Here is a 26,577-nt window from a genome sequence, read left to right as displayed (position 1 = left end):
CCTGGTGGTGGGGTTGCAGAGAAGAGACAAGGGGGTCTGATTTCCGATAGCCCTGAATAAGGAATGTAGCGCTAGGAAACATCTTTCTTCATATTTATTCTGTATGCGGCACAGGGGAGCGAGTTCTCCACACAGCAGTGAATAATTAAAGGGTTAAACCCAACCCCCCCCCCCCCCCCTCCCCAAATCCGATCCCCTTCCTTATCCATCTGTTTCTTGTTATTCCTTTCAGTTCAGGTTCTGCAAGCGTCTCCGGACATGGAGTAACGAGAACCAGTCCGTGGAGGGTTTGATGCAGTACTGTTTTGGCTTGCAGGCTCTGGGCCACAAACCTTCATGCATCATTAGTCAGTGAATTCATGAAATATAGATGACGGTGCTACAATAATAAGACACCCATATACATTTTATATACATCTTTTTTTTCCTTCCTAGCAGAAAACAGAGGTTCCATTATATCTGCTATGCAAATTCAGCAACTCCTAACTGTAATATATAGAATAGTTCTGATCTGAGGCGTAACAATCACCAGGGCGGCCATGTCATGTGTAGGAGTATCGAGGGGCGGCCATGTCATGTGTTCTCATCACCCCTCTTCCCTCCACGGGACCACAATCTGCACTAAACAGTGGCATGAAGAGTGGTTCTTTGTAAATTGTAAAGGTATTGAAGGCAGGAGTGCGCCGCCTCATCTGGTCAATAATTATGTTATTGATAATTGACTTTGATAAGGCAGATTAGTAGAGGAGGAGGCCCATTTACAGCCTCCATATGGGCCTTCTCCTCTCACTACAGCACAGTTGCAAGTGTTTCTGAGTGTACTGCTCAGACGAGGGTCTCCTGGAAAATGGCACCTGTTCCATGATCCTGGTGATTTCTGTATTGTGCAAGCGCAAGTCTCTCAGAAAATGGTGGCCGTGATGTTTTCCTAGTGATTAAAGCAGCACCGACATTGAGGTAAGTCTACTAAATTGGTGGAGGGTTAAGGGGCCGTGAGCACCACACACCCTCCACCCATATTACATAGACCACTGGCTTCAGGATTGCTCTTGCTTTCACATTCCCCTAGCACCCGTGGCCACTTCATCCTGAAACTAGTGTTACTCCATCTTGTAAACTCTCACTGGCTAGCAAGATGCTACTGAGCTTACAAGAGCTCCTCTTCCTGGACCCATTACACCAATATGTAGTAACCCCGGGTTTTCATATGGACAATACCTGTGCAGAAAGGGTCTCCTTATAACCAATCACAGCGTGAATATGCCTAGAAGTATAAAATGTCGAACTAGATATTGTAAGCATGGGAATATTAACTATAACTCTGCAAAGTTGTCTATATAACCTTATAAACACATCTAGTGGTAAATTTACTAAGGTTTCTAAGTTGTCCATAGCAACCAATCAGATTCTATAATTTATGTGTTGCATCCTAGAAAAAGAGAGACAGAATCTGATTGGTTGCTATGGGCAACCTCACTTCTTTTCATTTTTAAATGCTGTAGTAAATTTACCACAGATATATGTGGGAAATGTTAAACGACAGCTACATTTTGATTTGCGTATTTGTTTTTCTTGTGCAGCCTGCACTGTATTTTTGTATTATCCTATGTTTTGATCTCTCCACCAGCGGCTCGGTAATTGGAAGCAGGTTTGCAGTCAAACAATGGCACAGGCTACAGAGCGCTCTCAGAAAACTCTCCAGGACATTTCTGAAGCACATACCCCCCCCCCCCTCCTTATATCAGGTACCTCAGACTACATCCAACATCAACAAATGGATCAAAGCCCTGGATTAAACCCAGCAAAGTGATGGATCCAACTTACAAATGACAGATAACAAATGATTGGAATATTATTGTCAATACAGGGGAACTGTAGACTCTGAACAAATTGCTATATTATAAATAAAAATACACTAAGATATGAGATTTCCATATGTATTTCGGATATTCTGTGTCACTCCTGTCTGTGTGCACCTCCCCTTTGGAATGGAAGCTGTCTCTACTCATGCTCTTTCCTCCTTATATAGTTATTTATTTTTTACTCCTTACTTACTCTGTTGAATGGCATCTACTGCTAGGTCTCTGCCTGACTTTAGCGCGCACCGCAGGCGCAGCCTAGTGGTCAGGGAATGGTCTGCAATTGCGGGACCCCCACAAGGCCTCGCCCCCCATTTTCACCACTGTGGGGGCATGACCAGCGCTCTGTGAGATACTGGCCATGCCCCCAGCCCCTTTGTCTCTGGGAACAGATGCTGTGCGCATGCATTCCCAACTGTCACACCCCCCCCCCACACACACACACACACACATACACATTGCGGGACACTGCCAACCCCATGTGGGACAGTCCCAACAAAACGGAACTGTCCTGCAAAAATCGGGACAGTTGGGAGGTATGACTTCTGTGTCCTGTCCCCTGATACAACAGTCTTTATTTACTATGTACAGATATAGCGCCGTTCATCCAGCGCCGGGACTCGCCAGATCACCCCCACTGGCAAGCGGCGCTACATCTGACTAGGACGCATGAGCGTCCCACACGCACAGGCGTCCCAGTTTCCTGTCTGCAGGGGGACGGGAACCCTGCCCGTCTCCACTTCAGAGAGACGGGCAGGGTTGGGGGGGGGGGGGGAGGCGGGGGAACATGGCGGCGAGGTGGCGTGGACCCTCTTTGTAAGGAGACGCACGCGTATCTTGTGCGCACGTGTCCCCTTCTGGCGGCTGGCATGTGGCGAATCCACCGCCAGCCCCTGCAAAGATGAGCGGCACTACATCTGTACTTGCCCTAAATTGCCTTGTACTGTAAGTCCTTGTTTTATTCCTTTTGCTTATTTATGTATCGTTAGGCACTGAGGAACTCTCATGGGGCCCTATAATTAAACGATAATAATAATAAAAATAATATTCAAATTCTACAGCTTTAGGCCAGTATTCTGATGCAAGTGATACAGGTAAAACCATTGATAATGCAGTCATTTGAGCTGCTGAGACAACACTGAAACAACCGATTCACACTGTTCATGAAAAGCAAATCTGACAATCTGCCACCGTGGGAGAGAAAAAAGTGGAGAAATTGTCCACAGCATCCAATCAGATTCAAGAGGGCAATAGGGTGAGAGATTCAGAAAGTGAGAGATTGGTAAGAAATCTCCAGGTTTTTTTTAAAGCGGCAATCATTTACACTGCAAAACCAGTTTCATTGTGCAGTGTAAATGATTGCCGCTTTAAAAAAACTGGAGATTTCTTACCAATATCTCACTTTCTGAATCTCTCATCCTATTACTTTTCACCCCATGGTATCATTCATCTAGCACCTTCTATAATATGACAGAAGCTGGCTGCATTGGGAAGAAAAGGTGGTCAGGCTGCCTGCTGCCCCTCCAGGTGTCGGTCTGGGCTGAAAGTGTATGTTACCTTGCAGTCTTGGCCATGTAGTAGACATGACAAGTCCAGGTGGAGCACTTCCAATGATTGGGTTTCTCAGAGTTATTGAGGTCATTTTCCATGGCTGCGTGGGGGGTCTGTCAGGTTCCTCGGCTTTATCTAATGGTAAAGGAAAGGAATATGGTGGGTCCCATAACAAATACATGTATTCATTGAATTATATAACTCACAATTTGTGGCTTCTGCTGCCTCCATTCCCCTACTCACATCATGTCACATGCAGCCCTGTCCTCACTGACATCACCCATCTCCTTATATACTCTGTGCTGCTGGGAGACCTTGCTCCTCCCACTATTCAAATCTCAGTCTGTGACTTCTTCTGCCTCCATTCCCCTCCTCACATCATATCACTGCTCCTGTTACATACAGCCCTGTCCTCACTGGCCCATCACCCATCTCCTTATATACTCTGTGCTGCTGGGGACTCTGCTCCTCCCACTATATAACTCTCAGTCTGTGGCTTCCTGCTGCCCCCATTCCCCTCCTCACATCATATCACTGCCCCTGTCACATGCAGCTCTGTCCTCACTGACACATCACCCATCTCCTTATATACTCTGTGCTGCTGGGAGACCTTGCTCCTCCCACTATATAACTCTCAGTCTGTGGCTTCCTGCTGCCCCCATTCCCCTCCTCACATCATGTCACTTCCCCTGTCACATGCAGCCCTGTCCTCACTGACACATCACTCATCTCCTGATATACTCTGTGCTGCTGGGAGACCTTGCTCCTCCCACTATATAACTCTCAGTCTGTGGCTTCCTGCTGCCCCCATTCCCCTCCTCACATCATGTCACTGCCCCTGTCACATGCAGCCCTGTCCTCACAGAGGGGTCGATTTATTACCATTGGCATCTGCAAATGTGATAGCATCGCCCCAATCCTCATGAAGAAAATTGCTTACATCGCTTACATACAGGTGTAGCGCCTCTCAGCCAGTGCTGGGAATCGCCAGATTCCCTTAGCTGGTGATCGGCGGCACAGAGGTGCTCCATCTGATGGGGACGCGTGAGCGTCTCGCACCCACGCACATTCCCATCAATGCGGCGGCGGGGAGCGCTTTCCCTGCCCATCTCCGCTTCAGCAATCAGGGGGAGTTGGGGGCAGCTGCTGGGGGAATAAGGGCAGCTGCAGCAGGTGGCAGAGGGTGGCGGAGAGCTCCATCGGAATGCGGCGAGTGATCGTCTCATGTGCACGCCCCCTCCGGCTCCTGGCAGCGGCTGGCGATTGGCAATTCGATCACCAGGAGCAACTCCGACGGGTGCTGCTCAATCTGTAGCCCCCGTTCTGAAATAATCTGTGCTGCTTTGAACATTCAGATGCTCTAATTGTCTAAGGCAGTGGTTCTCAAACTCGGTTCTCAGGACCCCGCACATTTCATGTTTTCCAGGTCACCCGACAGGTGCACTCATTACTACTGACACATTTTAAATGATCCACAGGTGGAGCTAAATATTTCACTTGATTCTGTGAGATCTGCAAAACATGCACTGCGTGGGGTCCTGAGGACCGAGTTTGAAAACTTGTTGTCTAAGAAATGCAGAACATTCTAGTCAGACTTAATTTGTTCTTGGCATGGTATCACATTCAGGTGTGTAGAATGTGGTCAGTCCTGTAGGATATAGCCGCGGTTTGTATAGAACATCGGCAACTATTCCACCATTCACTTTCAAGAGAATGGAGTGGAATTTTAACAGCATCCTATAAGAGTACCTGAAGCGTGAAATGTTCCAGGTACGCGCCAAGAAAAACATCTGTCTGGGCTTTGCCTAAAAATACTAACGCAAGATGCAAAAGTTTCCATCTAATGTCTTCCTGTCACTGACACAGAGTTGAGGCAGCCATTTTGTGAGCTCTACCTCATGACTTAGTGATGTCACTGGATCCTGGCCAATTCTCAAGTACCATTGTCAAAAACATTGCTCACAGAAAAGGTTGCCTCCAACGTGTATGAGCAAAAGGTACAGTATAGTACATTTTAATTTAACCCCTTTAGCCCCTAGCTTACTTTGGAACTTTTTGGGATGGCCACATTTCAAAATCAACATCAGTATTTATGCAATATCTACACAAACTATTCTTTGTCACCGACAGTCTGATGCAGGGGCGCTTTAAGAGAGGAGGGGGCCATGTGCAGACCCCTCCTCTCCTGCGGTTTAGTAGACTCCAGAAACATGGCGCCCATTCCTGAGGACACATCTATTGCACATGCGCGGATCCAGGAAAATGGCTGTGGTGCCCATTTACCCAGTAAATTTGCCGTTGCGCTTCCGGGCCGATGAAGACGTGAGTATGATTAAATGGGTGCAGGGTGTGCATTGTTGGGGCCCATCTGGACCAAGGGGCCCGTATGCACCACACACCATGCACCTGTTATAGATACGCCAGTACTCTGATGCCAGTCAGCTTTAACATCCCAGTACCCATTGGGTGCACCTTATGTGCAAAGAACCAAACTTTGCATATCAGGAAGTAGATCCAACATGCTCTGAATGAATACCATAGCTGGGGCTTCACATGTACAGTAAAATCAGTGGTCTGTAAGCACCATGACATATTATATTTTGAGGTATCATCTGTCACAGCGCTTACTGTAGACATACCCGACTATTGGTTTTGGCAACACAGCAATAGGTTGTTATCTGTATACTCACCCTTCCCATACACTTGCATCGCTGGTGTTGGAGTTAAGCTGTCCTGTAAGTTTGTCTTGCTGGAAGCTATCGGAAGGATGACAGGAGTGGCCTCCTCATCTCCAGTTTCTCCGGACATTAATATCCGTTCTGTTTCCGTCCTTGCTTTTGCCTCCAATGTTACGTGCTCCTTGTTACTCACAGTAGCATGAGGAAGGTCGTCCTCCATGAGATAAGAAGGTAACGTGGGCAGTGGGGTTGAGGGATGTGGCATGTTGGAAAGATCTGTAGAAGTCTCTACATTACTGACTTGAACAACTGCATCTATCGATTTTTTGGCCTGAAGTAAAGGAGAAAAAAAAGGATCTTCTGTGTCATTTTCAGCTTTTGTGAACTCTTCTTGGATTGTGTTACCATCCTTCTGGTAATGCATGCCGTCTGCATGGAGGAAGTCAACGTCAGCAGATATAACTTCATTGCCTTCTGGACCAGTATCTAGCAAAGTGGAGTATCCATCGGTGGTCCTGAACGCAGCATGGTATCTCTCTGTAGGTTGCATTGCATATATATTTGGGAATATATTTTCACCAAGAAAGTTGTCCTCAACCGCCCCCTTTATAGCATGTGATGTGGCTTGGGGTCTATCATCGTCTTCAAGGTCATTTTGAGATTCAACAGTGTTCTGTAACAGTGCTTTGTTTGCTTGTTCATCTACACTCTCTATTTGGAGTTTTTGTATTTGGGTGAAAGGCCCATTGTTTTCTGTGTGTGCATTTGACAATGGTTTAGTCATTAGTGCTATGGTGGAAACAACTGGATGAACGGTGGTCAATGTTGTCAATTTCCTCTCTTGCACATTTTCAGATTCAGCATAATTTCCAAGTTGCAAAACTTGAGAAGATGCCTTCTCATCGCTCAACTCCGGTCTTCCACCATTTCTCATCTGGACTTCGCTTGTGGTCTTCGATTCTGAATCTGGTTCAGATTTTTTATCTATTGTAGGATGTGTCTTGGAGCGTGCCTGTCCGGCTTCTTCAGCACTAACCCCAACAGTGCTCGATGAGGGTCTCTGGCTCATTTTATTGTGTTTATGCACGCTGGCAGTTGACAGTTTTTTATGCTCTCCATACGGAAACTCATTTGAGACCTTCTCTACATTCTTCTCAACATTATCCGTTATCTTCTCATCCAGCATAAATCCAGCTGCTGATACCAAACTGCCAAATCTCCTTCCAGGTGGATTGGTTTGAGATCCATCTTCATTCTTTCTTTCCTCCCATGGGGAAAAGTTTTGGCCGTCCAATCCACTCTTAGAGGCCTCTTCAGAAAAATTTCTCCCTGCTATGTCCTCCTCAGCTTCAGGAGCAAGTGTTGCTTTAGAAATGTCTAATTTAATTAAGGTAGTTGATGACTCAATGGTAGCCAAGATGGCCACACATATAAACATGTGAAGATGCATACAATCGGCCATTTTTATTTTCCACGCGCAGTAGTTTGACCTCAGTTGCTCGCCGTCCTAACGTGACTTGTTATCCATATATATGAATACACCCAGGAGACCTGTCACACAAGAGAAAAGAAAAATTTACTATTTATAGAAGCGATTTTATATACACAATGCAGCTTGCCAAGGTTATTGACAATTTCACATCCTGTCATTTGCTGAAATTCTGCAGTTTGTGAGAAAACAGAAAGTAATTGGGTTTTTGTACAGAAATTAGAAAACATTTTGACAAATCACAGATATCTCTATTAACCCTGCACTAATATATTTTATGCATGTTTTATTTTATTGACACAATATTAAAGCTAATGTGACAACGTCAATGATTAGAATATTTAATCTGAAGTGTTCAGTGACCAAATGATAGAAAGGTCTGATGAGTAAAATTCTCATTTAAGAACTTAGGGGTTGATGTATCAAGTGGTGAGTGGAGGGTGGTAATGTTCTTTTATGTTTTCCTCTGACTTTCTGATTGCACGTGTGATGAATTTAGTTGACTGTTATGCACGTGAATTGTTGATGACAATAAAGTTGAATTGATTGGTTGAGAAGTTGACCATAGCATCCAATCAGCTTTGAGGAAGCATTTATCAAGTACATTCTATAAAATTATATGTATATGCTGAGTGGTTACTATGGCTGATTTCACTGTTCCACTTTTTTAACTGCTTGATACATAAACTCCTACGTACTAGTAGAATGTCTGCTGCTGTGTTCAAGAGGAACCAGAAATAGTTCACACCCATATACCTGTAGCATACCTCCCAACTGTCACGATTACAGCGGGACAGTCCCGATTTTCGGGTCCAGTCCCACTGTCCCACCCGCGGAAGGCATTGTCCCGCTGCGGGGGTGGCAGTTGGGAGACCCCCCAATCTAATAGAATAGACGTTGTGTAGAGATGGGCAAAACGGATCATTAAGCTGAGCCGGGACCCGCCGGATCTCCCAATGAAAAAAAAATGCGCATCTTTTAGACGAGTCCTCGGCTTACTTAAAAAAAAAAAAAGGGAATATACATGACCGAGTAAAAACACTGGTCGATGGCTGGGTGCGCCGATGGCCATCCCTGGCAGCAGCAGCTAATCTTTCTATCACTTGTAGTCAAAGCACTTTACTCAGTCTCCAGAGGTAGTACATCTCAGCTGCCACAGGTGGCAGCACTGAGATCAAGAAAATGCATTGTAATGGAAAACGATAGTGAAACAGATCACCTTTTTTGGGCTCGGCGGCTCACTTGTTCTTGAATGGGATCCGTTCAAAATATCCGGTTCGTTCACGAACGACCCATCTCTAACGCTGTGTGCATGCGCACAGCGGCTATTCTCGTATGAAAATGAGGTCGCGGCTATTTAGCATAAACCGTGCCCTCATTTGCATATGCCCCGCCCCCTTTTCGGGCGCTCGCGCGGCGAAGTGTCGCTATTTCATCAGCACAGAAGTTGGAAGGTATGCTGTAGTCTGAGACATAACTGTAACAACCCCCCTTCCTCCCTGCATAAAAAAGTTTAAACACCCCCCCCCCTCTTTGTACCTGCTCGTTGTCAAGGCACCACAGGGTTACCACATGTCCTGCTCGTTACCACAGGGGTACTGCTCTTCCCACCGGCTCTGTCGCTCCTGCTCCCATTAAAAATGTCCCTCCCAAAATGGTCACCTCTTCCTCTAGCATCCTTGATAACTGTCCCCTGTGAGGTGGCGGCCATTTTGAGAGGGATATTTTCAATGGAGGGAGACGCAATGAGACAAGTATCTGCAGGTCCTGACATGGGTGTAGCAATAGTCCCTGTAGACACCTAGCACCCAGAAGCCACCAAGCGCCCACAAGCCACCATGGGGAATATTACTGCGCAACTAACTGTAGTCCTTAAACTTCCAGCGTCATCTACCTTTAAAACATTCTCAGATGACCCGGCCATGCTGCATTAAGGCTTCATCTGGATAAGGGAGCGCTTGGTTGTTCCCAATTTTTACCCATATGCCTTAAAATGGTCTCTAACATCAAAATCAAATGAAATACCTGGGCTAATGTCCAACGAGAAGACAGACCACATATGAAAATAATTTACAGTTTTGTTTTTTTTACCTTGAGACCAGTCTCAAAACTTTTTTTTTTCTAATACTGGTATGCAAATGGGAAAGAACATTTACCGCAGATAACATTTCAAACACCCAGGAGTCAGCGAACACTTTATTAGTTTGAGGTCCCATTGAAATTTTCTGACATTTCCTCTCTTAGGTAATGTTTTCATTAAGTCTTTTCCTATTTCTGGGAATTGTAACGCTAAACAAATATACACTGTTCTTTAAATGGATATTCTGAGGCCTAGTAAAAAAAAAAAAGGCTTCAGGCCTTGTCCTGCAACGCCGCATCAGCTATAGCTTTGCTGAGGTGATATATTCAAAAAATAAAGTTTTATTGTTCAATAGCTACAAAGGGAGCATGACAGAAATCTGCGCAAGTTACAAAATGCCAGAAATGTGCTCATAACAAGACACAAGCGTATCGTTCTCCCTGTCCGAGACTAAATCTACGGACCGACCTCACCGGAGCCTCGATAAACGCACTTGACCTCCCTGCTAATGCAAGGTTAACATCACACCACTGGGATTTTAAGTGAGAGCTTTCCAGTGCTAGATGGGTCTCTCACAGTCACAGCAGACAAAGCATCACACATCCGCGGTATAGATTTTATTGAACTTACGGTTAAGTGGAACTCCAGCTCCGCAAAACACTGTCGTCCATTTGCTTTTTTTTTTTTAACAGAGATTACTGTTGTTAGAGAGACAAGGGGTGGATGAGATAAAAGGCCTCATTGTGTGACAGTCCGCTTGTGTTACTGCCCAGAGTGCACAGCCAATGGTAGCAATGTCTGCTCCATGCTTGCACCCACGGCTCCCGTTACTGAACTACATAAGCAGACATCCCTCCACATGCAAGGTTTTAACCCCATTCTCGACTCGCCCCGTTATGAGGAAGGATACACTGTATGTGACTCATATTCTATTCAGTGCTGGCAATTGCAATGCTGTAAAGTGAGGTTGTAATTAGAACCTTTTCTGCATTAGAGATGTTAAGAAAATTTTATGTATTGTCAACCTTCACCAGAGGAAAGACATACAGAAATATAGACCAATATTTTTTTTTTTGGTTCAAAAACACCAATGTGAAAGGTTTGCTCTCTGACGCAAGACTGGAATTAACTGACCAGCATAACATTGGTTTCTAAACTGGCCATACGATTCCTACCAACCTACCCTCACAGGAGTTGGAAATAATTAAGAATATTTCTATTACGGGAACAATAATTAGCATTTTTAATATTCTCACGCAGAGTGTAACGCGCTGGGATTAGCAGCGTGTAGAGTTGACAGATTGCTTTGGTTGAGTTCAACAGGCTTGTTGTCCTAGATCTCACACAGTGTTGGAACTTGTGCTCGGTTGGCCCAGGAGCAAAAATATAATTTGGGCCCCCCTCTGCACTCCAAGTCAACAATATGCCGCACAGCAGTGGGCCCCTTAGTCTTCTGGGGCCCCGATGCAATGCACCTGCTGTACCAATGGTCGTTCCACCTCTGATCTCACATATGATGAAATGTGGAGTGAATAAAGAACGCGTTCCAGGATGGTAATGACCAGGGTGGCGGGGGTTGGCGGTACCAATCATCCAAGGAGAAGGACAAAGCTCTGGGTGGCAGTTGTCTTATTACATATTTGTGTTCACGAATAGTAAGAAACACGGAGCAATAAATTGGGGGTGACTCTTGTCAGACTAACGAAGGTGACATGGAGCCAAGGACAGGTATGGGTGTATTATATATGACTAGTTAAAAGCCAGTGTACTTTCAATTAGAGCGGTGTCAGTTCTAAGCCCACAAACTCTCTACCCCGGTTGTACTCTGACAGGGGGTATAGAGCATTGAAGTCCCTTACGGGCTGGTAGGTTCGCTGTGCTTGCCACAGGTACTGTTCTCCCTCTATGGCAGGGGTGGGGAACCTCAGGCCCGGGGGCCGTATGTGGCCCCCGTAGCCGGTCTCAGTGGCCCTCCCACCAGCCCGGCGGCTTTGCCAGGAGTCAAGTACAGGGGAATTATCGTGAGAGGTCGGTAGTTCTTGTGAGATTCCTCTTAATCAGCAGTAGCCGGAGACTGTCGGTCCTATTCAGCGGCAGCCGCCGGAGCATGGGGCGGCTGCAGCAGGACAATTTGTAAGAGACATTTTTACATATGGCCCCTGAAGGGTTTTTTTCCTCATACAAATGGCCCTTGGCACAAAAAAGGTTCCCCCCCTGCTCTATGGGACATGTGGACCCCCACGAGGGAGTATAGCCCCTGTAAATCTGCTCCTACCCCTAATCTCTGTCTTCATAGGGGTGTGGTATGGGATTTCGATAGTCGGGATCCCGACTGCCTGGAGTCATACAGCATGGCGAGAGTAAAAAAGCCCCTTGCGGGCACGGCTAGCCACCTATTCTATTCTCCCTCTATGGGGGTCGTGGACCGCCACGAGGGAAAATAGCGGGTGGCCGTCGGGCACCCGGCTGTCGGCATTTTGACAGTCAGGATCCCGATGTCGGGTAAACGACTGTCGGAATCCCGACTGTCGGGAACCCTTCCGGCACCCCTTCATAGCTCCCTCTCTCCATATCCAGCAAGTTTGAAACAGATCAGTGTCCCTGCAAAAAATAAGGAGTAATAGTAAAAAAGGAGTAATTTGTTCCTTCGAGTGGCCTTAAGTGGTCACTGGTGGAACTTCACCTCATAGAGGTGAGGAGTAGTTAGCCTTTTATGTATATATAGATTAAATGCTCCTCATAGAGGTGGCCTTTTATGTATATATAGATTAAATGCTCAAGTAAAATTTTTCTGGTGGTGCATGGTTGCAAGGGGAATCAGCATGGGGGGGGGGGGGTATTCGGCGGGGCTCTGGCTCTCAATAAGCTGCGATCTTCAAGGCTTACCGAGCCAACCAGAATCACGGCCAAATTACCAGCCAATCAGCTAATAGGTTGTGTTTGAAAAATGAGTTATGAGCTGGTGGGTTTGCAGTTGATCACTCTCTACTTTAGCACTTTTGAAGGCTTTGTACATTGGTTAAAACAACATAATTACCAGCTTATCATTACCAGAGAATTGTTACTGGTAATCACTGAGATGTGTCCTAAGGTGCGCAGTCTCCCCCCCCCCCCCCCCCCCCATAGGAAGTTATTTATGCTAATTGAATACTGGAAGGACAGCCCCAGAGTGAGGTGCAGCTGACGCAGTCTATAAAAGCCGCCATGTGCGAAACGCGCACGTGCACTCTTGCAAGTTCCCCCTCCAAACATAAAGTCATGAGCCGCCACGTTATGTTATATGTGCCGGTCACCGTACGGTTCCCCTGCTTGTTCTTACTTGAATAAACAAGCAAATTCTGCAAAAGTTTATTGGTTCTTTTAATGGCTTGTGAAGTATTTATCAACCCTATCAGGCATTCCTGTTCCACCATGTAGGCATCTCGGGACCTGGACGACCTGCTGAACCCTGTCCTCATTTTGGCATCCTCCCGTGTGTGTAGATAAATCAGAAGTGACTTATCATAATATAGAGATAATGGGCCTGATTCAGCCCTGATTGCAAGGCTGTGTATTCACAGCCCTTGCGAATGTTGGACAACCGCGCATACACATTGTACACAGTGCGCATGCGTGAGCCAATAGTGTGAACAAAGCCAGCGATGGGCCGTTGCCAAGTTGAGTGACAGGCGTTTGGGAGTGGCGTTCCCATGGGAGGAGTCAGCAGCAGTCCTGATCTCCCCGCGGCCTTCACAGCCCCAAGTAAGTCTAGACTGTCTCGGCGGCTGCAAGCAGGAGTAAAACCATTAGATGGCGAGTGATGGCGAATGGTTCTCCCCCTGTGCGCACGTCTGCAGATGTAGTCGCAGCTGTGCACAGGGGCGGCAGCATCACAGGGAAGCACCTTTCTACTGATGCTAAAAAAAAAACTTGGGCCTGATTCAGAGCTGTTTGCTAGGCTGCGTGTAATCGACACCTGCTGTCCAGCCAAACGCCCCTTCGGCCGAATCCCCTCGCATGCAGCCGAGCGGAGGAGAAACCGTTTGATGGTCACTGACCATCGATTGATTTCTGCAGCCTTTGCTCTGACAAGACCATGCTTATTATTAAAGGCCCAGCTTTTTTTTTTTTTTTTGGGGGGGGGGGGGGGTGATCATAAAATGCTGGGCATTTCCCTGCTGCCCCTTGGGTCTGATTCAGCCCCTTTATTCAAATGTAATTTTTATTTGCTAGAACCTACAAAAAAATCATCACTTACGAAAAAGCAGTTAAAAGAGATCAACTGGGAATTAAATCAACCATGAAACCATTAAATACCAGATAAAGCGACGCGTTTCATGGAACTTATACCCGCTTCCTCAGGCTGGTGTATAATGGTCACTTTTATTTCATCTGTTCTAATTGTATTTTCTTCTGCTGTTTTTGGATTTTTGAAGAATAGCGTAAAAATAAATAAATATATTTTATATATATTATATTTTTTTATATTAAGCACTGTACTATTGTCCAATATCCCCTTAGGTTTCTAGAGGTGGGCCCCAACGGCCAGAGCCATTGGAATCTGCAGAGAAGCGCCGGCTCCCCCAAGCCACTGATTGGGCTGCAGTGCTATTGTTACGCCACTGACCATCGTTACCGCGTGGTTAATGTCTTTGCATGTTATTTGTCAGTATCTCGCCCCCCTCAGTGTACAGTGCTGGGTATTATACCGTCTCTTTATAAATAAAACCTTATAAGAATAATTAGAATTGTTCCGTGCCATAAAGTCTGCACACAACTGTGAGTCAGCTGGCTGAACTGCTCATCACAGATTGGATGGGCTCGCTAGGGCATTCTGTGCCCGTGTGTGGTCCATCCGCCCGTGTGAATCATACAGCAGGCCAACATCGCCCCTACCAGTCCCTGCATTGCATAACTAATGTATGGTTTGTGCTACAGATTATCTCTGACACATAGCAATGTATATTTTATGGCTTTGTGCCTTGAGTACAGCACATGATGGTGTCAGTATCGGTTCTTAGAAATACAGGAGTGTGTAGAAGATCTAGAACAAGTGAAGATTCATGGGGAACATGGCTGAGATAGTAACAGTTTAATGTGAAAATTTTAATTAAATTAAGGGCTCTGTGCCCCTCTCTGTAAGATTGGCCACTGACCAACAATAGAAACATTAAAAGCTTCAATGGTTTTGCCATCGATGGTGGAGGTCTGATGTTTCTTCTCCACCGATGGTGGAGATCGGATGGAGCTGCAGCAATGTGTTTTTGATTTCAGTTGCACGTCCCGAAGCCCCAACCTGCTTCTCTGATTGGCTCCACACTATCACATGCCACCACTAGATGGTTTGAACCCATTCAAGGTTTTTCCATTCAATGGCAATGCCTTCTGCTCTGGTCTTCACGTATTTGCAACTGAATGTGAAGCGTCACCGGCATGTTACGCGGGAAGGGGGTGTCGCAAAGCCACCGCTCATGTGGGACTTGCCACGAGTCAGGTGGGCCTACATATCGGCCCTGAGTGGGACAGAGGGAGAGTGGCCAAAGCAGAGAGCTGGAAGCTGAGTTGATTGGACAGCGCTGCTCTATGTTACCGGACTGGCCCGTCCAACTATTGGGCCATTTACCAAAAGTTCACCATGGCCAGTCTGACCCTGGTGAGGGGCATGAGAGAACTTCCAGTACTGTACATACCTTCCACCTGTCCCATTTTGCAGAAAAAGGGTGTGTGGCTTATTACATAAGTAGGTGGGGCTTATTTTGTTCCAAAGTGGCCCGTGGAAAGGCCACAATGTAGCAACTATTTGCTTTTATGTAAATAATGTCATGATGGTAGCATGACCCATCTACAGATGAGGTAATAAATAAGTATACTGTAGTGTACCTGGGTGTGGCGCAGTACATGCTGTGGTGCGCTCCGGCCCGCTGTTCCCAGGCTGGTGTGTGTGTGTGTGGTATGTAGGGAACACCACTTGTTGTTGTAGAGGGCAGGTCTGGAATTGTGCAAAAATAACATTTAGCTTCAGGTACAAGTGATTTGCCTCCCAAGTCTGTAAGGAGCTCGAGGCGGTTGACTTTGATTCTGGCGGCTGATGGCAGCTCATTAGCCTCCACTGTTCTCTGTAATGAGCTATGATGTCAGGATGATTGATGGCTCTGATACCTATGAGGTTCCGCAGCAGTTGCACCTTTTGTGATGCAAATACTATTGGCAGAGTGTATATAAGTACGTGCAGTGTGGTTGTTAGTTAGCTGTAGCGTTTTGGCGCGTGCAGGGTAAATGACAGTCTGCTGGTTTACGCTGCGGTATCTCTCCCAGTCTCGCTGCTGCCAATGATGACTGATCTCCCTGTGCAAAAGGTCACGCTGGTAACGGGTTTACAGCGGGGACTTGCTCCTATGCGCTCCGGTGCACGTGGAGCTACAAACAGCATGGACGGAGTCACACACGATCTGAGGCACACTCTAACGCGGGGACTTCCTCACAGGAAAGAGTAACGCTGCCAGCAGGGTCAGGGGTCTCTGCCCTGCTATTCGCTTAAGCGACCTGTCACTCAGGGTGACGCTTAACTACGTTGGCTGCAAGGGGGAAAAGGAAGACTGTAAGTCTTACACTAAGCAGTGTATGCGGAGACAGGCGCTGAGCGCTGCAATCTAACACTCCCCCTCGCTTAAGGCTGTCTTCGGCTACATAAAAGAACTCAATACAATGCTTTGTCCTTTTGTAATACCTGTAACCGAAAATATGGTTAGAGAGAAAAGACATTCAGAACATCAAAAACTTCAAATCAACATTTTTGAACTTAGACAAGTCCACAGTCCTTCACGAACTTAGTAAGCAAGTTTCCCGACAGTCCTTTAGTAAGCATGTCAGCGACATTCTGTTCACTTGCAATGTATTCAACATCGATGGACTTGTTCTCCACTAGTTCTCTGATGAAGTGATGTCTTATCGCGATGTGCTTTGACCTTCCATGGTGCTTGGTAGTACAGGAAAGATCTATTGCTCCCCTGTTATCACATGCGATACTGATAGTCTCTTCTTCATAAAGTAGACCTAACTCACACAAAGTCTCTTTGATCCAGAGTGCTTCTTTTGATGTCTCTGTAAGAGCCATGTATTCGGCCTCGGTTGTTGAGAGAGCAACGGTCGGTTGTTTTCTACTCGCCCAACTAACTGCTGCTCCGGCCAGTGTGAACAGGTAACCGGTGTGGGAACGACGATCATCTTCATCTGCTCCCCAGTCGGCATCGCAGAAGACTTTCAAATTTGAATTGCTTGTCTTGGCGAATTTTAATTTCAAGGAACTTGTACCTTTTAGGTATCTCAGAATCCTCTTCACTGCGATCCAATGTTGTCTTCCAGGATTTATTGCAAATTGGCTCACCCGACTGACTGCATGAGTGATGTGATCTTCGTGACCTGCTATAAGTATATCATCCACATAGACTGCTATGATGAACAACTTTTCTCCCAGAGTTTTGTGATAAAGGCAGTGGTCAGTCTCTGATCTAATAAAATTCATTTCAAGTAGTACTGTGTCCAATTTTATGTACCAGCAACGACCACTCTGCTTTAGGCCATATATGGATTTCTTCAGAAGACACACCTTTTCTGTCTGAAGTTCATTCTCATCATAATGATCTGGTGATTCCATATAGATCTCTTCAAGTAGTTCTCCATTTAGGAACGCTGAATCGAAGTCTAGTTGGTATAGCAGTAAGTCTTGTAAGGTGGCGACTGCAATTACTAATCTGAGAGTGTTATACCTCGCAACAGGTGAGTATATCTCCCCATAGTCAATTCCGGATCTCTGTGTGTATCCCTTAGCAACAAGACGGGCTTTGTAACGGGCAACTTCTCCGTCTGAATTTAACTTCTTGCAGAAGACCCACTTGTTCTTGACTGTCTTGCGGTTGCTTGGCCTGTTTACTATGGTCCAAGTATCGTTCTCTCTCAGTGCTGATAGCTCTGTGTCTATTGCAGATTTCCATTTCGCCCAATCACTGCACGCTTTCGCTTCTTGAATACTCTGAGGTTCACTGAAAGCAATATTTGCATATTCTTCCTCATATCTTCTGGCTGGTATGCCCTTGTTTCTTCTTACAGAAGCTCTTTTAGTTGGTTCGCTTCCTTCTTCAGAATTTTCTGTTGCAGGTATGCTTTCTATTTCACATACCTCTACTAGTGCTTGCTTTTCTTGCTCTTTTGCTTTTGTGGGTGATGCTGTTTCTTGAAATATCACATCTCTTGATTTCAGAAGACGTCTGTTCTCTGCATCCCAGAGCCTGTACCCTTTGCTCTCCTCACAATAGCCTAGCAATATGCACTGTTTTGATTTTGGGTCAAGTTTCTTCCTTCTCTCTTTTGGTATATGTGCATAAGCTCTGCTCCCAAAGACACGAAGATGACTGATGTCTGGCTTCTTCCCAGACCAGGCCTCTAAGGGAGTTTTTCCCTTCACGGCCACTGTAGGTGTTCTGTTTTTCAGGTATACTGCAGTAGATACAGCTTCTGCCCAAAAACTCTTCTCCAGGCCAGCATCGTTCACCATCGCTCGTGCTCTTTCAACGATTGTTCTGTTCGCCCTTTCACTTACGCCATTCTGTTCAGGCGTGTAGGCCATCGTCAGCTGATGCTTTATGCCATGCCTTTTTAGGAAGTCGGTTAGTACTTCATTTTCGTACTCTCCCCCATTGTCGGATCTCAGGACCTTTAGCTTTAGGCCCGTCTGAGTTTCCACTAGGTTCTTGTACTCCACAATTTTCTTGACCACCTCACTTTTCTTCCTTATGAAGTATACGTGTGTCATTCTTGTGGCGTCATCGATGAGAGTCATGAAGTACTTGTAACCACTGGTTGACTCCTCTTCCATTGGTCCGCACACATCTGTGTGCACCAGAGCTAATTGCGTTTCTGCTCTGCCTGCTGACTTGGGAAATGGGTTGCGGGTCTGCTTGCCTTTTATGCAACTCTCGCACACAGGTCTTCCGGTGTCTTTCACTGTGATTCCTGTTGCCATCCCATCAGCTAATTTCTGGACATTATCATATCCTAAGTGTCCCAAACGTCTGTGCCAGAGCTCCATTGACTCATTTTCAGCAGAGGCTGCCAAAGCTACATATTCATCTGTGTCTAGGACGTATAGTTGGTTGCATCGGGTTGCTGAAGCAATTACAGTCCCTCTTTCATTATGCACCATACACTTGCCCTTTGCAAACTGGACTCTGTAGCCTTTTGCCTCGAGTACGCTGATAGCGATGAGGTTACTTCCCAATTCTGGTACATACAGGACGTCTTGGATATCTGTGACTACTGTCTGTCCCTCAATTCTTAGTCTCACTGTGATTGTCCCAACACTTGAAGCAGTAAGGATCTTTTCACCAATCCCGGTAACTGTTGTGGGTGTACACTGTGTTAAAGAATTGAACCACTCCTTGTTGCAGCTGAAGTGTCTAGAGGCTCCCGAGTCCATGTACCAGAGATCCCTCCTTGGCTTGTCTGTTACATTCAGTGCTGACTCGTTCTTTTTATCATGCCGCTTGTGCATGCCACTAGTGTTCTTCAGCCTGCATTCTGAAGCCTTGTGCCCTACTTTGTGGCACACATAACATTTGAATGTGCATTTCTTGGGTTTCGCACCCTTTGCTACTAAGGCAGAACCCTCAGCCATGGCATCCTTGTGGATTCTCTCTTGGAACTGTAGTAGTTTGGCTCTCACAACTTCAGTTGTAAGCTTGGTCTCATTTGACTCTAGTGCGACAACTAGGAAGTCAAATTCCTCTGTCAAATTCTGCAGCATTACCATTGCTACTTCTTCCTCATCCACTTTTGCTCCTACACACGCCAATTGCTGAGCTATCGATAGTATCTTATCAATATAATCGTTCATGTCCTTGCATGCATTCAATTTTGTTCCATACAGTGTGCGTCTCAGACTTATCCTTCTCATTAAGCCTTTATTTTCATAAGCACCTTGTAGAGTTGTCCACATGTCCTTAGCGGACTCCTTCCCACAGATAGTAGAATAAACATGCTGCTCCACAGCCAGGCCTATTGTGCCAATGGCCTTGTCTACCTCTTCTGGGTTTGGACTATCTCCTGGGGCTATTGTGACTTTCCATAGCTTCTCCCTCTTAAGCTGCATTTCCATAGCGAACTTCCATGTAGTATAATTCTCTGAGCCTTTGAGCTTTGGAAAGTTCATGCTATGCCCTGTACTGTGCATTCTCGTTAACTCTTCCACAAATGGCAATTTAGAAATAATTCCTTTGTGTTCTTTTATGTACTGCGCTAGCACTTTGTCTTCAGGGGGTTAATCTTCGCGCACGTGACGTGCTGGGCCCATAACCTATTGGCAGAGTGTATATAAGTACGTGCAGTGTGGTTGTTAGTTAGCTGTAGCGTTTTGGCGCGTGCAGGGTAAATGACAGTCTGCTGGTTTACGCTGCGGTATCTCTCCCAGTCTCGCTGCTGCCAATGATGACTGATCTCCCTGTGCAAAAGGTCACGCTGGTAACGGGTTTACAGCGGGGACTTGCTCCTATGCGCTCCGGTGCACGTGGAGCTACAAACAGCATGGACGGAGTCACACACGATCTGAGGCACACTCTAACGCGGGGACTTCCTCACAGGAAAGAGTAACGCTGCCAGCAGGGTCAGGGGTCTCTGCCCTGCTATTCGCTTAAGCGACCTGTCACTCAGGGTGACGCTTAACTACGTTGGCTGCAAGGGGGAAAAGGAAGACTGTAAGTCTTACACTAAGCAGTGTATGCGGAGACAGGCGCTGAGCGCTGCAATCTAACAAATACAGCTGTCTGGGAGTCTCTACTGGACAGTCCCAAAGCTGTATAGGATGTGGAACATGAAAAAGGGGGGGGGAATGTTAAAAGCTCATGGCGACCTATTTTCACGCTGACATTTGACCCTGTCGACCTTTTGACCCTGTCCACCTTTTTACCCTGTCCATTAGCTGTCTATCTAGTCATTGTAGATTTATCATCCGGAACCAGGCTGTACATGACAGGAACTGCTCTATAGGTGGATATAACTTACTATCTCCCAAAACTTAAGCTGACCAATTAGCACAACAACAATATCTTTGTGTTCTAATAAAAAAATAAAAAAAACTAGTAAAAAAAGTAAAAGTCAAAAGTAGTAACTGAAGTATAAAGTACATTAACTTCTTTTTCACTTCTAGTTCTCGTATGTACCCCTTGAACCTTTTTGACCAGAACTGGCAGCAGTGGAGTCATTTATACCCCTTTTAGACATACTACCTGGGATTTTGTCCAGGTTTACCCGGGATTTTCAACCCAGGTCACTCCCAGGATTTTAGTAACAAACCCCCTTTCACACTACACCTCAAATCCGGGAAAAACCCGGGTATACCCCTTTCACACATAAGCCAGGCTTTTCAAGCATTGCAGTGTTTCATCATTAAAATGGGACACGCCCCGGCAGCAAAAAAAAGCAACATTACATGTTTAAAACTGAAAAACCAGGGTAAACCCATTCAGACATAAGCCGGGTATTATACCCGGGAGTTAAATACCGGGAAAAACCCTGGTCAATTGCAGGTGCTCAGTATCCGGGAGTGAAATCCCGGGTATACCCTTTCAGACATACACTAGTCCCGGGTTTGGGCGCGTTCATGTGAAAAAACCCGGGATTTTCGCGTATGTCTGAAAGGGGTTTTACTTACCACCATTCATTGGAAGTCTTTTACCACAGACATTAATAGATGATTGCCGCCTGGAACTTTTTTTCTACTGGCACTACTGTGATCTTTGTGGAATACACTTATTCCCCATTCGGTAGCTATTGTCAGTGGGGGCCACCCATAATGCCCGTCACCCGCGCCTTGTGGAAGCTGCCGTGCCAATCACAGGTGTCATATATGAGGTGTGACATTCCCACTACACCTCATTTGTAATGTTTTTATAAACACGAGCATTACATCTCTTCTGTACAGACGGAATCTGACAAAGCTACAAGTGAGAAGGATAAAACGCAGAGGTCTGCAATAGCAGGGCAGTACGGATTAGGGAGGCCAATCCCGGGCCATTTATTGTTAAAAACTGTCAATCTCGGGATTCCCAGGATCCCGGGATTGGCCTCCTGATATGCCCAATGATGAATATATTACCTCCAACGAAGGAGGAGGAGCTATGCGGCAGTGCGTGGCTGCGCAGCGTGATGTGATCACTCACATCACGCTGCGCAACCACACAACCTTGTTGCCAGGCAGCGCAGCGTGATGTTAGAGGTCACGTAGCGCAACTACATAGTGTTCCCACGCCGTCGCGTCTGCCCGTACTCAGAGTTACCCGCCTCCTCCCCGGCCCGTTTAGTGCTACACGGGAGAAAGGGATCAAATGCGCATGCGCATTTCGATCCCGTAATCCAGGGATTGGAGCCTCCAATCCCGGGATTCAAATCCCGGTCAAAAATGCCCTAAACCCCGGGATCCTGCCGATCCCGATCCCTGTGGACGGTGTAATGGTTAGCATTACTGCCTCACAGCACTGAGGTCACGGGTTCCATTCCCACCATGGCTCTAACTGTGCGGAGTTAGTATATGCTCCCCGTACTTGCGTGGGTTTCCTCTGGGTACTCCGGTTTCCTCCCGCGATCCAAAAATATACTGGTAGGTTAATTGGCTCCCAAGAAAATTAACCCTAGAATGTCTGTGTGTGTGTGTGTACATGTGGTAGGGAATATAGATTGTAAGCTCCACTGGGGCAGGGACTGATGTGAGTGTTCAAATATATTCTCTGTAATTCTAAGCAGAATATGTGTGCGCTATATTAATAACGTAATAAATAAATGGAGTATGACCCTAGAAACTTTAATGGTCTAAATCAGTGGTACACAGGCTGTATGGTAACCCCGAAAACTTAGTAAGATTTTTTTTTAAAGTAGCCTCTCCGGGAGAAGGATGGAGAGGAGACCCAATGCTGCACGTCGGGTGGCGGGGACAAGGCTAATGTCAGATTGGTGCAATGCTGCGCAACCATTGTACATACAATATAATAGTATAGAAGCAGTCAATTTATATGGGTGCATACACAGGCCCTTATTCAGATCTGATCGCAGTACAAATTTGTTCTCAAAATGGGCAAAAACATGTGCACTGCAGGTCTGTGCAGGGTAAATACTGGCTGCATTGTTTTTACACTGCAATTTAGATTTCAGTTTCAACACACCTCGTCGAAATCTAACTCTCTCTGCACATGTTACATCTGCCCCACCTGCAGTGCACATGGTTTTGCCCATTTTGAGAACAAATTTGTACTGCGATCAGATCTGAATAAGGGCCATTGTTTCCCACGACCCTAATAGTCTGGGTTCCCTGTGGAGCTACCCAGGTTTATGGAACATTGCAGTAAACTATTATAAATCACCCAAATGTTATCAGCTGAACAGGGCACCCCGGGCTGATCTACGCACCTCGCTCACTGCTAGTAAAAAGAACTGAAGACAGCAAATCCTCTATTAAGCATCTGCTCTGGTGACCACAATACAGCCCAGCACACAGTTATAAATATAAACCAGGCAAAATGACGCAGTCACCTTGGTGAGGACTTGGTGGCGCTGGGTCTCTCTGCTATAACGTACAGTAAGATCACACACTGAGCTCCCCTAACAGATGAGAGGCATCCTGGCACAGCAGCCTGGTCCATGACACTGTTCACTGCGGGCACATAGGATGAGGGTTGGCATCAATGTTCAGCTTTACTGAATTGTCACCCATCATCCTCCCAGCCACTGCTGCAACTGACAGCATGATCTCCGGCTTCTTCCCTTGCCTGCCACCATAGGCCAGTGTGAGCCGTCAGAGGATAATGCAGCCTTACCCTCCTCGCCTATGGATCTGTGCTGGGCAAATGCACATTAACTGGCACTGGGTGGGTTAACATGCAATAAATCAGTGAAGCCTATGACATTGATAGCATCATGCTGTATTATCACATCTGTTTAACACATTACAATGCTACATCTTTGCTATCTATATATATATATATATAATTATATATATATTAGGGGCATGCTCACAGATGCAGAATAAAACCATTGCAGAGAAATAGTTGCAATCAGCAGGTTGCAATCCATGCTGGAGACACTTACGCCTTTGCAGCGCTGGCATACCCTGCACGTATCACACTGCAGTGCATCAGATGCAGCCGGGCACATGTCCTGTGCAGCAGGACCTTCCCCATCCTGCTAATTCTCTGCTCACCTTGGCAACATCCCCGCAGTCTCTCCTGCACAGCATCTTCCTAGTATGTGCTGCTGGCAAGCATGAGGCTGCTGCTTGGATGCTCAGACCAAGCCAACAGAACCCAGAATAACAGATCTGGGTGATGTCACTGCTTGGGAAGGCAGATGTTTCATTATTGGGGATGTGATCCTGTGCAATATGTTCAGCTGTTGGTGTTTTACTGGCACTTGGCGGATTAATATAAGAAATAAAATCATTAATAAATGTGACAACCTTTTCAGGAAAGGTGATTATATAAAGTGCGCACAGATATAAATGAGGCCGTAGTCTTAGTGCGCTTTGATACTTAAACAGAATGCTGATGTCACTATAGCCATGTGCAGGGGGGGGGGGGGGGGGGGGGGGCTACACCGCACTACTTTGTACATATGACAGAGTTCTGAAGGAATAAGGCATCCCATTGCTATGGTGTAGCGCTGACAACACTCCCATGAGAGAGATAAACAAAGTGCGCCGCTTAAATTAACCCAGATGACTGCAGTTTGCAGGGCCAGTATAAAGGAGGGACGACAAGGCCCCCACACAATAGGGGACCCTACACACTGCTTTTTCAAACAGTGGAGGCTCATACCCCTTTCACACCAGCCAAATTTCCCGGGTTGGGCCCGGCAAAAATTGCCGGGATTTCGACCCGTTGTTCTTTTACTTTCAGTTTCGTTTTTCATTACAATGCATTTGCCTGAGCTCAGCACTGCCACCTGTGGCAGCTGAGATGTACTAACTCAGGAGACTGAGTTTAATGCTGCTACTGCAAGTGAAAGAATAAAAGGCTGTTGCTGCCAGGAATGGCCATTGATGGCGATTCTGCACCCAGCCATCGATCAGTTTTATTCGTTCACTAGGTGATTCATCGCGCCCTACGGGCGCTCTTCACACCTTCGTAAGGGGCTGCGCCCCCTTAATTTGTGAACATTTGTATATGAGAAAGATGGTTAGAATTGTATGTAAGATGCCTGTATTGCAACTTGAGTTATAGGTGAAATGTGTTAAATAGAGAGCATATGATGTGGAAGGGGGTGTGTATTGTTTTGTTTAATTAAAAAGCAGTTACAGAGTAAGATGTACATTGATAGTGTGGAGGGTACAGTGACATTTGTGGGTGTGGGGGGGGGGGCTGTGTGTGCATGTTGTTTAGGTGTGTGTGTGTGTGTGCAATAGTATAGTAGGGTGTTTCTGAGTCAGCGGCTCCCCACTGGCGGAGGTCACGACACAGGAAAACAGGAGGCTGGGTAGTGATAGGGGTGTGTGGGCATAAGGGGGACTAAAGAGGAGGGTGGGAGATACTGTGCAGCTTCTGCCAGTGGGTGAGGGTCCAGCGTGGCAGTACAGGATGGTGGCCCTTAGTCAGTGTCTCCTCCTACTGGGTGGGAGTTCGGGTGCATGAGAGCAGGAGGCTGGGCTATGAGGCATGATAGGGGCATGTGGGCAAAACAGCGTCAGCGACTCCCCAGTGGTGGAAGTTACGGTTCAGGAGAGCAGGAAGCTGGGTAGTGATAGGGGTGTGTGAGTATACGGGGGACTAAAGAGGGGCTTAGGGGTGCCGTGAATTGCGGGAGGGGCGCGGGGGGTGCCGTGAATCAAGGGAGGGAGGGGGCGCAGGTGTCGGCGAATGGCGGGAGAGGGCGGGGGTCCGCAAAGCGTGGGAGGGGGCGTGAATTGCGCGAGGGGGGGGTTGCGAATCGCGGGAGGGGGGGTGCGCGGGGGTCCGTGAATTGTGGGAGGGGGGGGCACGGGGCGCGATGAATCACCTAGTTGGTTATATATTCTTGTAGAAGGATGGTAGGATGTTGCTGTCATTCAGAATGCATTTACATAAACAGTAATAGTAGCAGTAAAAGGTCGACTTAAAACACCTACAGTAAAACAGAACAGGTGTTATATATTATACAAAGAATTGGTTGATGATGTGTAGGTTGACGTGCACATAGTTCATAGTTGTCACTGGAAAAAAATTGCTACAAGAAAAAATCAACACAGAAAGTTCAACACATGTAAATGTTGACATAAGTGTGGCACTTCATCGGTGTCCATGTCAAGACATGAGAATGAATATGAAAACATTCAAAAAAAGAAAAATAAATCTTCAAAAACTCATGTCAACCTTTTTCATTGTCGACCATAGCCGTGCCAGTGTTTTGCATGTGCCATTTAATCCTGGGGTTGCCGTGAATCACGCGTGGGGGTGGGGTGGGAAGGGAGGAGGTGAGGGGTGTCCGCGAATCACGGGAGGAGGGGTCGTGGGTGGATGCCGTGAATTGCGGGAGGGGGGGGGGTCGCGCGGGGGGGGGGGTGTGGGTGCCGCGAATCGTGGGATGGGGGGGCGCGGGTGGTTGCAGTGAATCGCGGGAGGGTGGGTCGCGGGGGCGGGGGGTTGCCACAATGACAGGAGGTGGGGTCAGGGGTGGGGAATCGTGGTAGGGGGGGTCGTGGGGGGCACCATGAACCGCGGGAGGGGGGGCCCGAGGGGTTGGCGCGAATCGTGGGAGGGGGGGTCGCGGGGTGCCGCGAATTGCAGGAGGTGGGGGGGTATCACGGGGTGGGGCCGCGAATCGCAGGAGTCACCGGGGGTGCCGCGAATTGCGGGGGATGTGCTGCGAATCGCGGGAGGGGGTCGCGGGGGTGCCGCGAATCGCCACAAGAAAAAGTCGAAAACAGAAAGG

General features: G+C 46.8%; 1 protein-coding gene across 4 annotated transcripts in view; it reads right to left on the bottom strand.

Annotated features, from left to right (window-relative positions):
- The window catches only part of PRRT3 (proline rich transmembrane protein 3), a 71,809-nt gene that overhangs the window by 27,933 nt on the left and 17,299 nt on the right, over positions 1-26,577 (bottom strand). For 2 of the 4 annotated variants that reach the window (XM_083155915.1, XM_083155913.1), the window contains exons 2-3: positions 6,101-7,639; positions 3,417-3,545 (exon numbers count right to left, since the gene is read on the bottom strand). In XM_083155915.1, coding sequence (XP_083012041.1) covers positions 3,417-3,545; positions 6,101-7,550 — 1,579 coding nt within the window. In that variant the 5' untranslated portion in view covers positions 7,551-7,639. Of the gene's footprint in view, positions 1-3,416; positions 3,546-6,100; positions 7,640-23,763; positions 23,983-26,577 lie in introns of those variants that run through there. The other 2 variants (XM_083155914.1, XM_083155912.1) reach the window with 2 other exon arrangements.

This window comes from Crinia signifera, chromosome 8, assembly GCF_055691185.1.
Source record: "Crinia signifera chromosome 8, ASM5569118v1, whole genome shotgun sequence".
Taxonomy (NCBI): Eukaryota; Metazoa; Chordata; class Amphibia; order Anura; family Myobatrachidae; genus Crinia; species Crinia signifera.
This window is presented reverse-complemented; position numbering and strand designations above follow the sequence as displayed.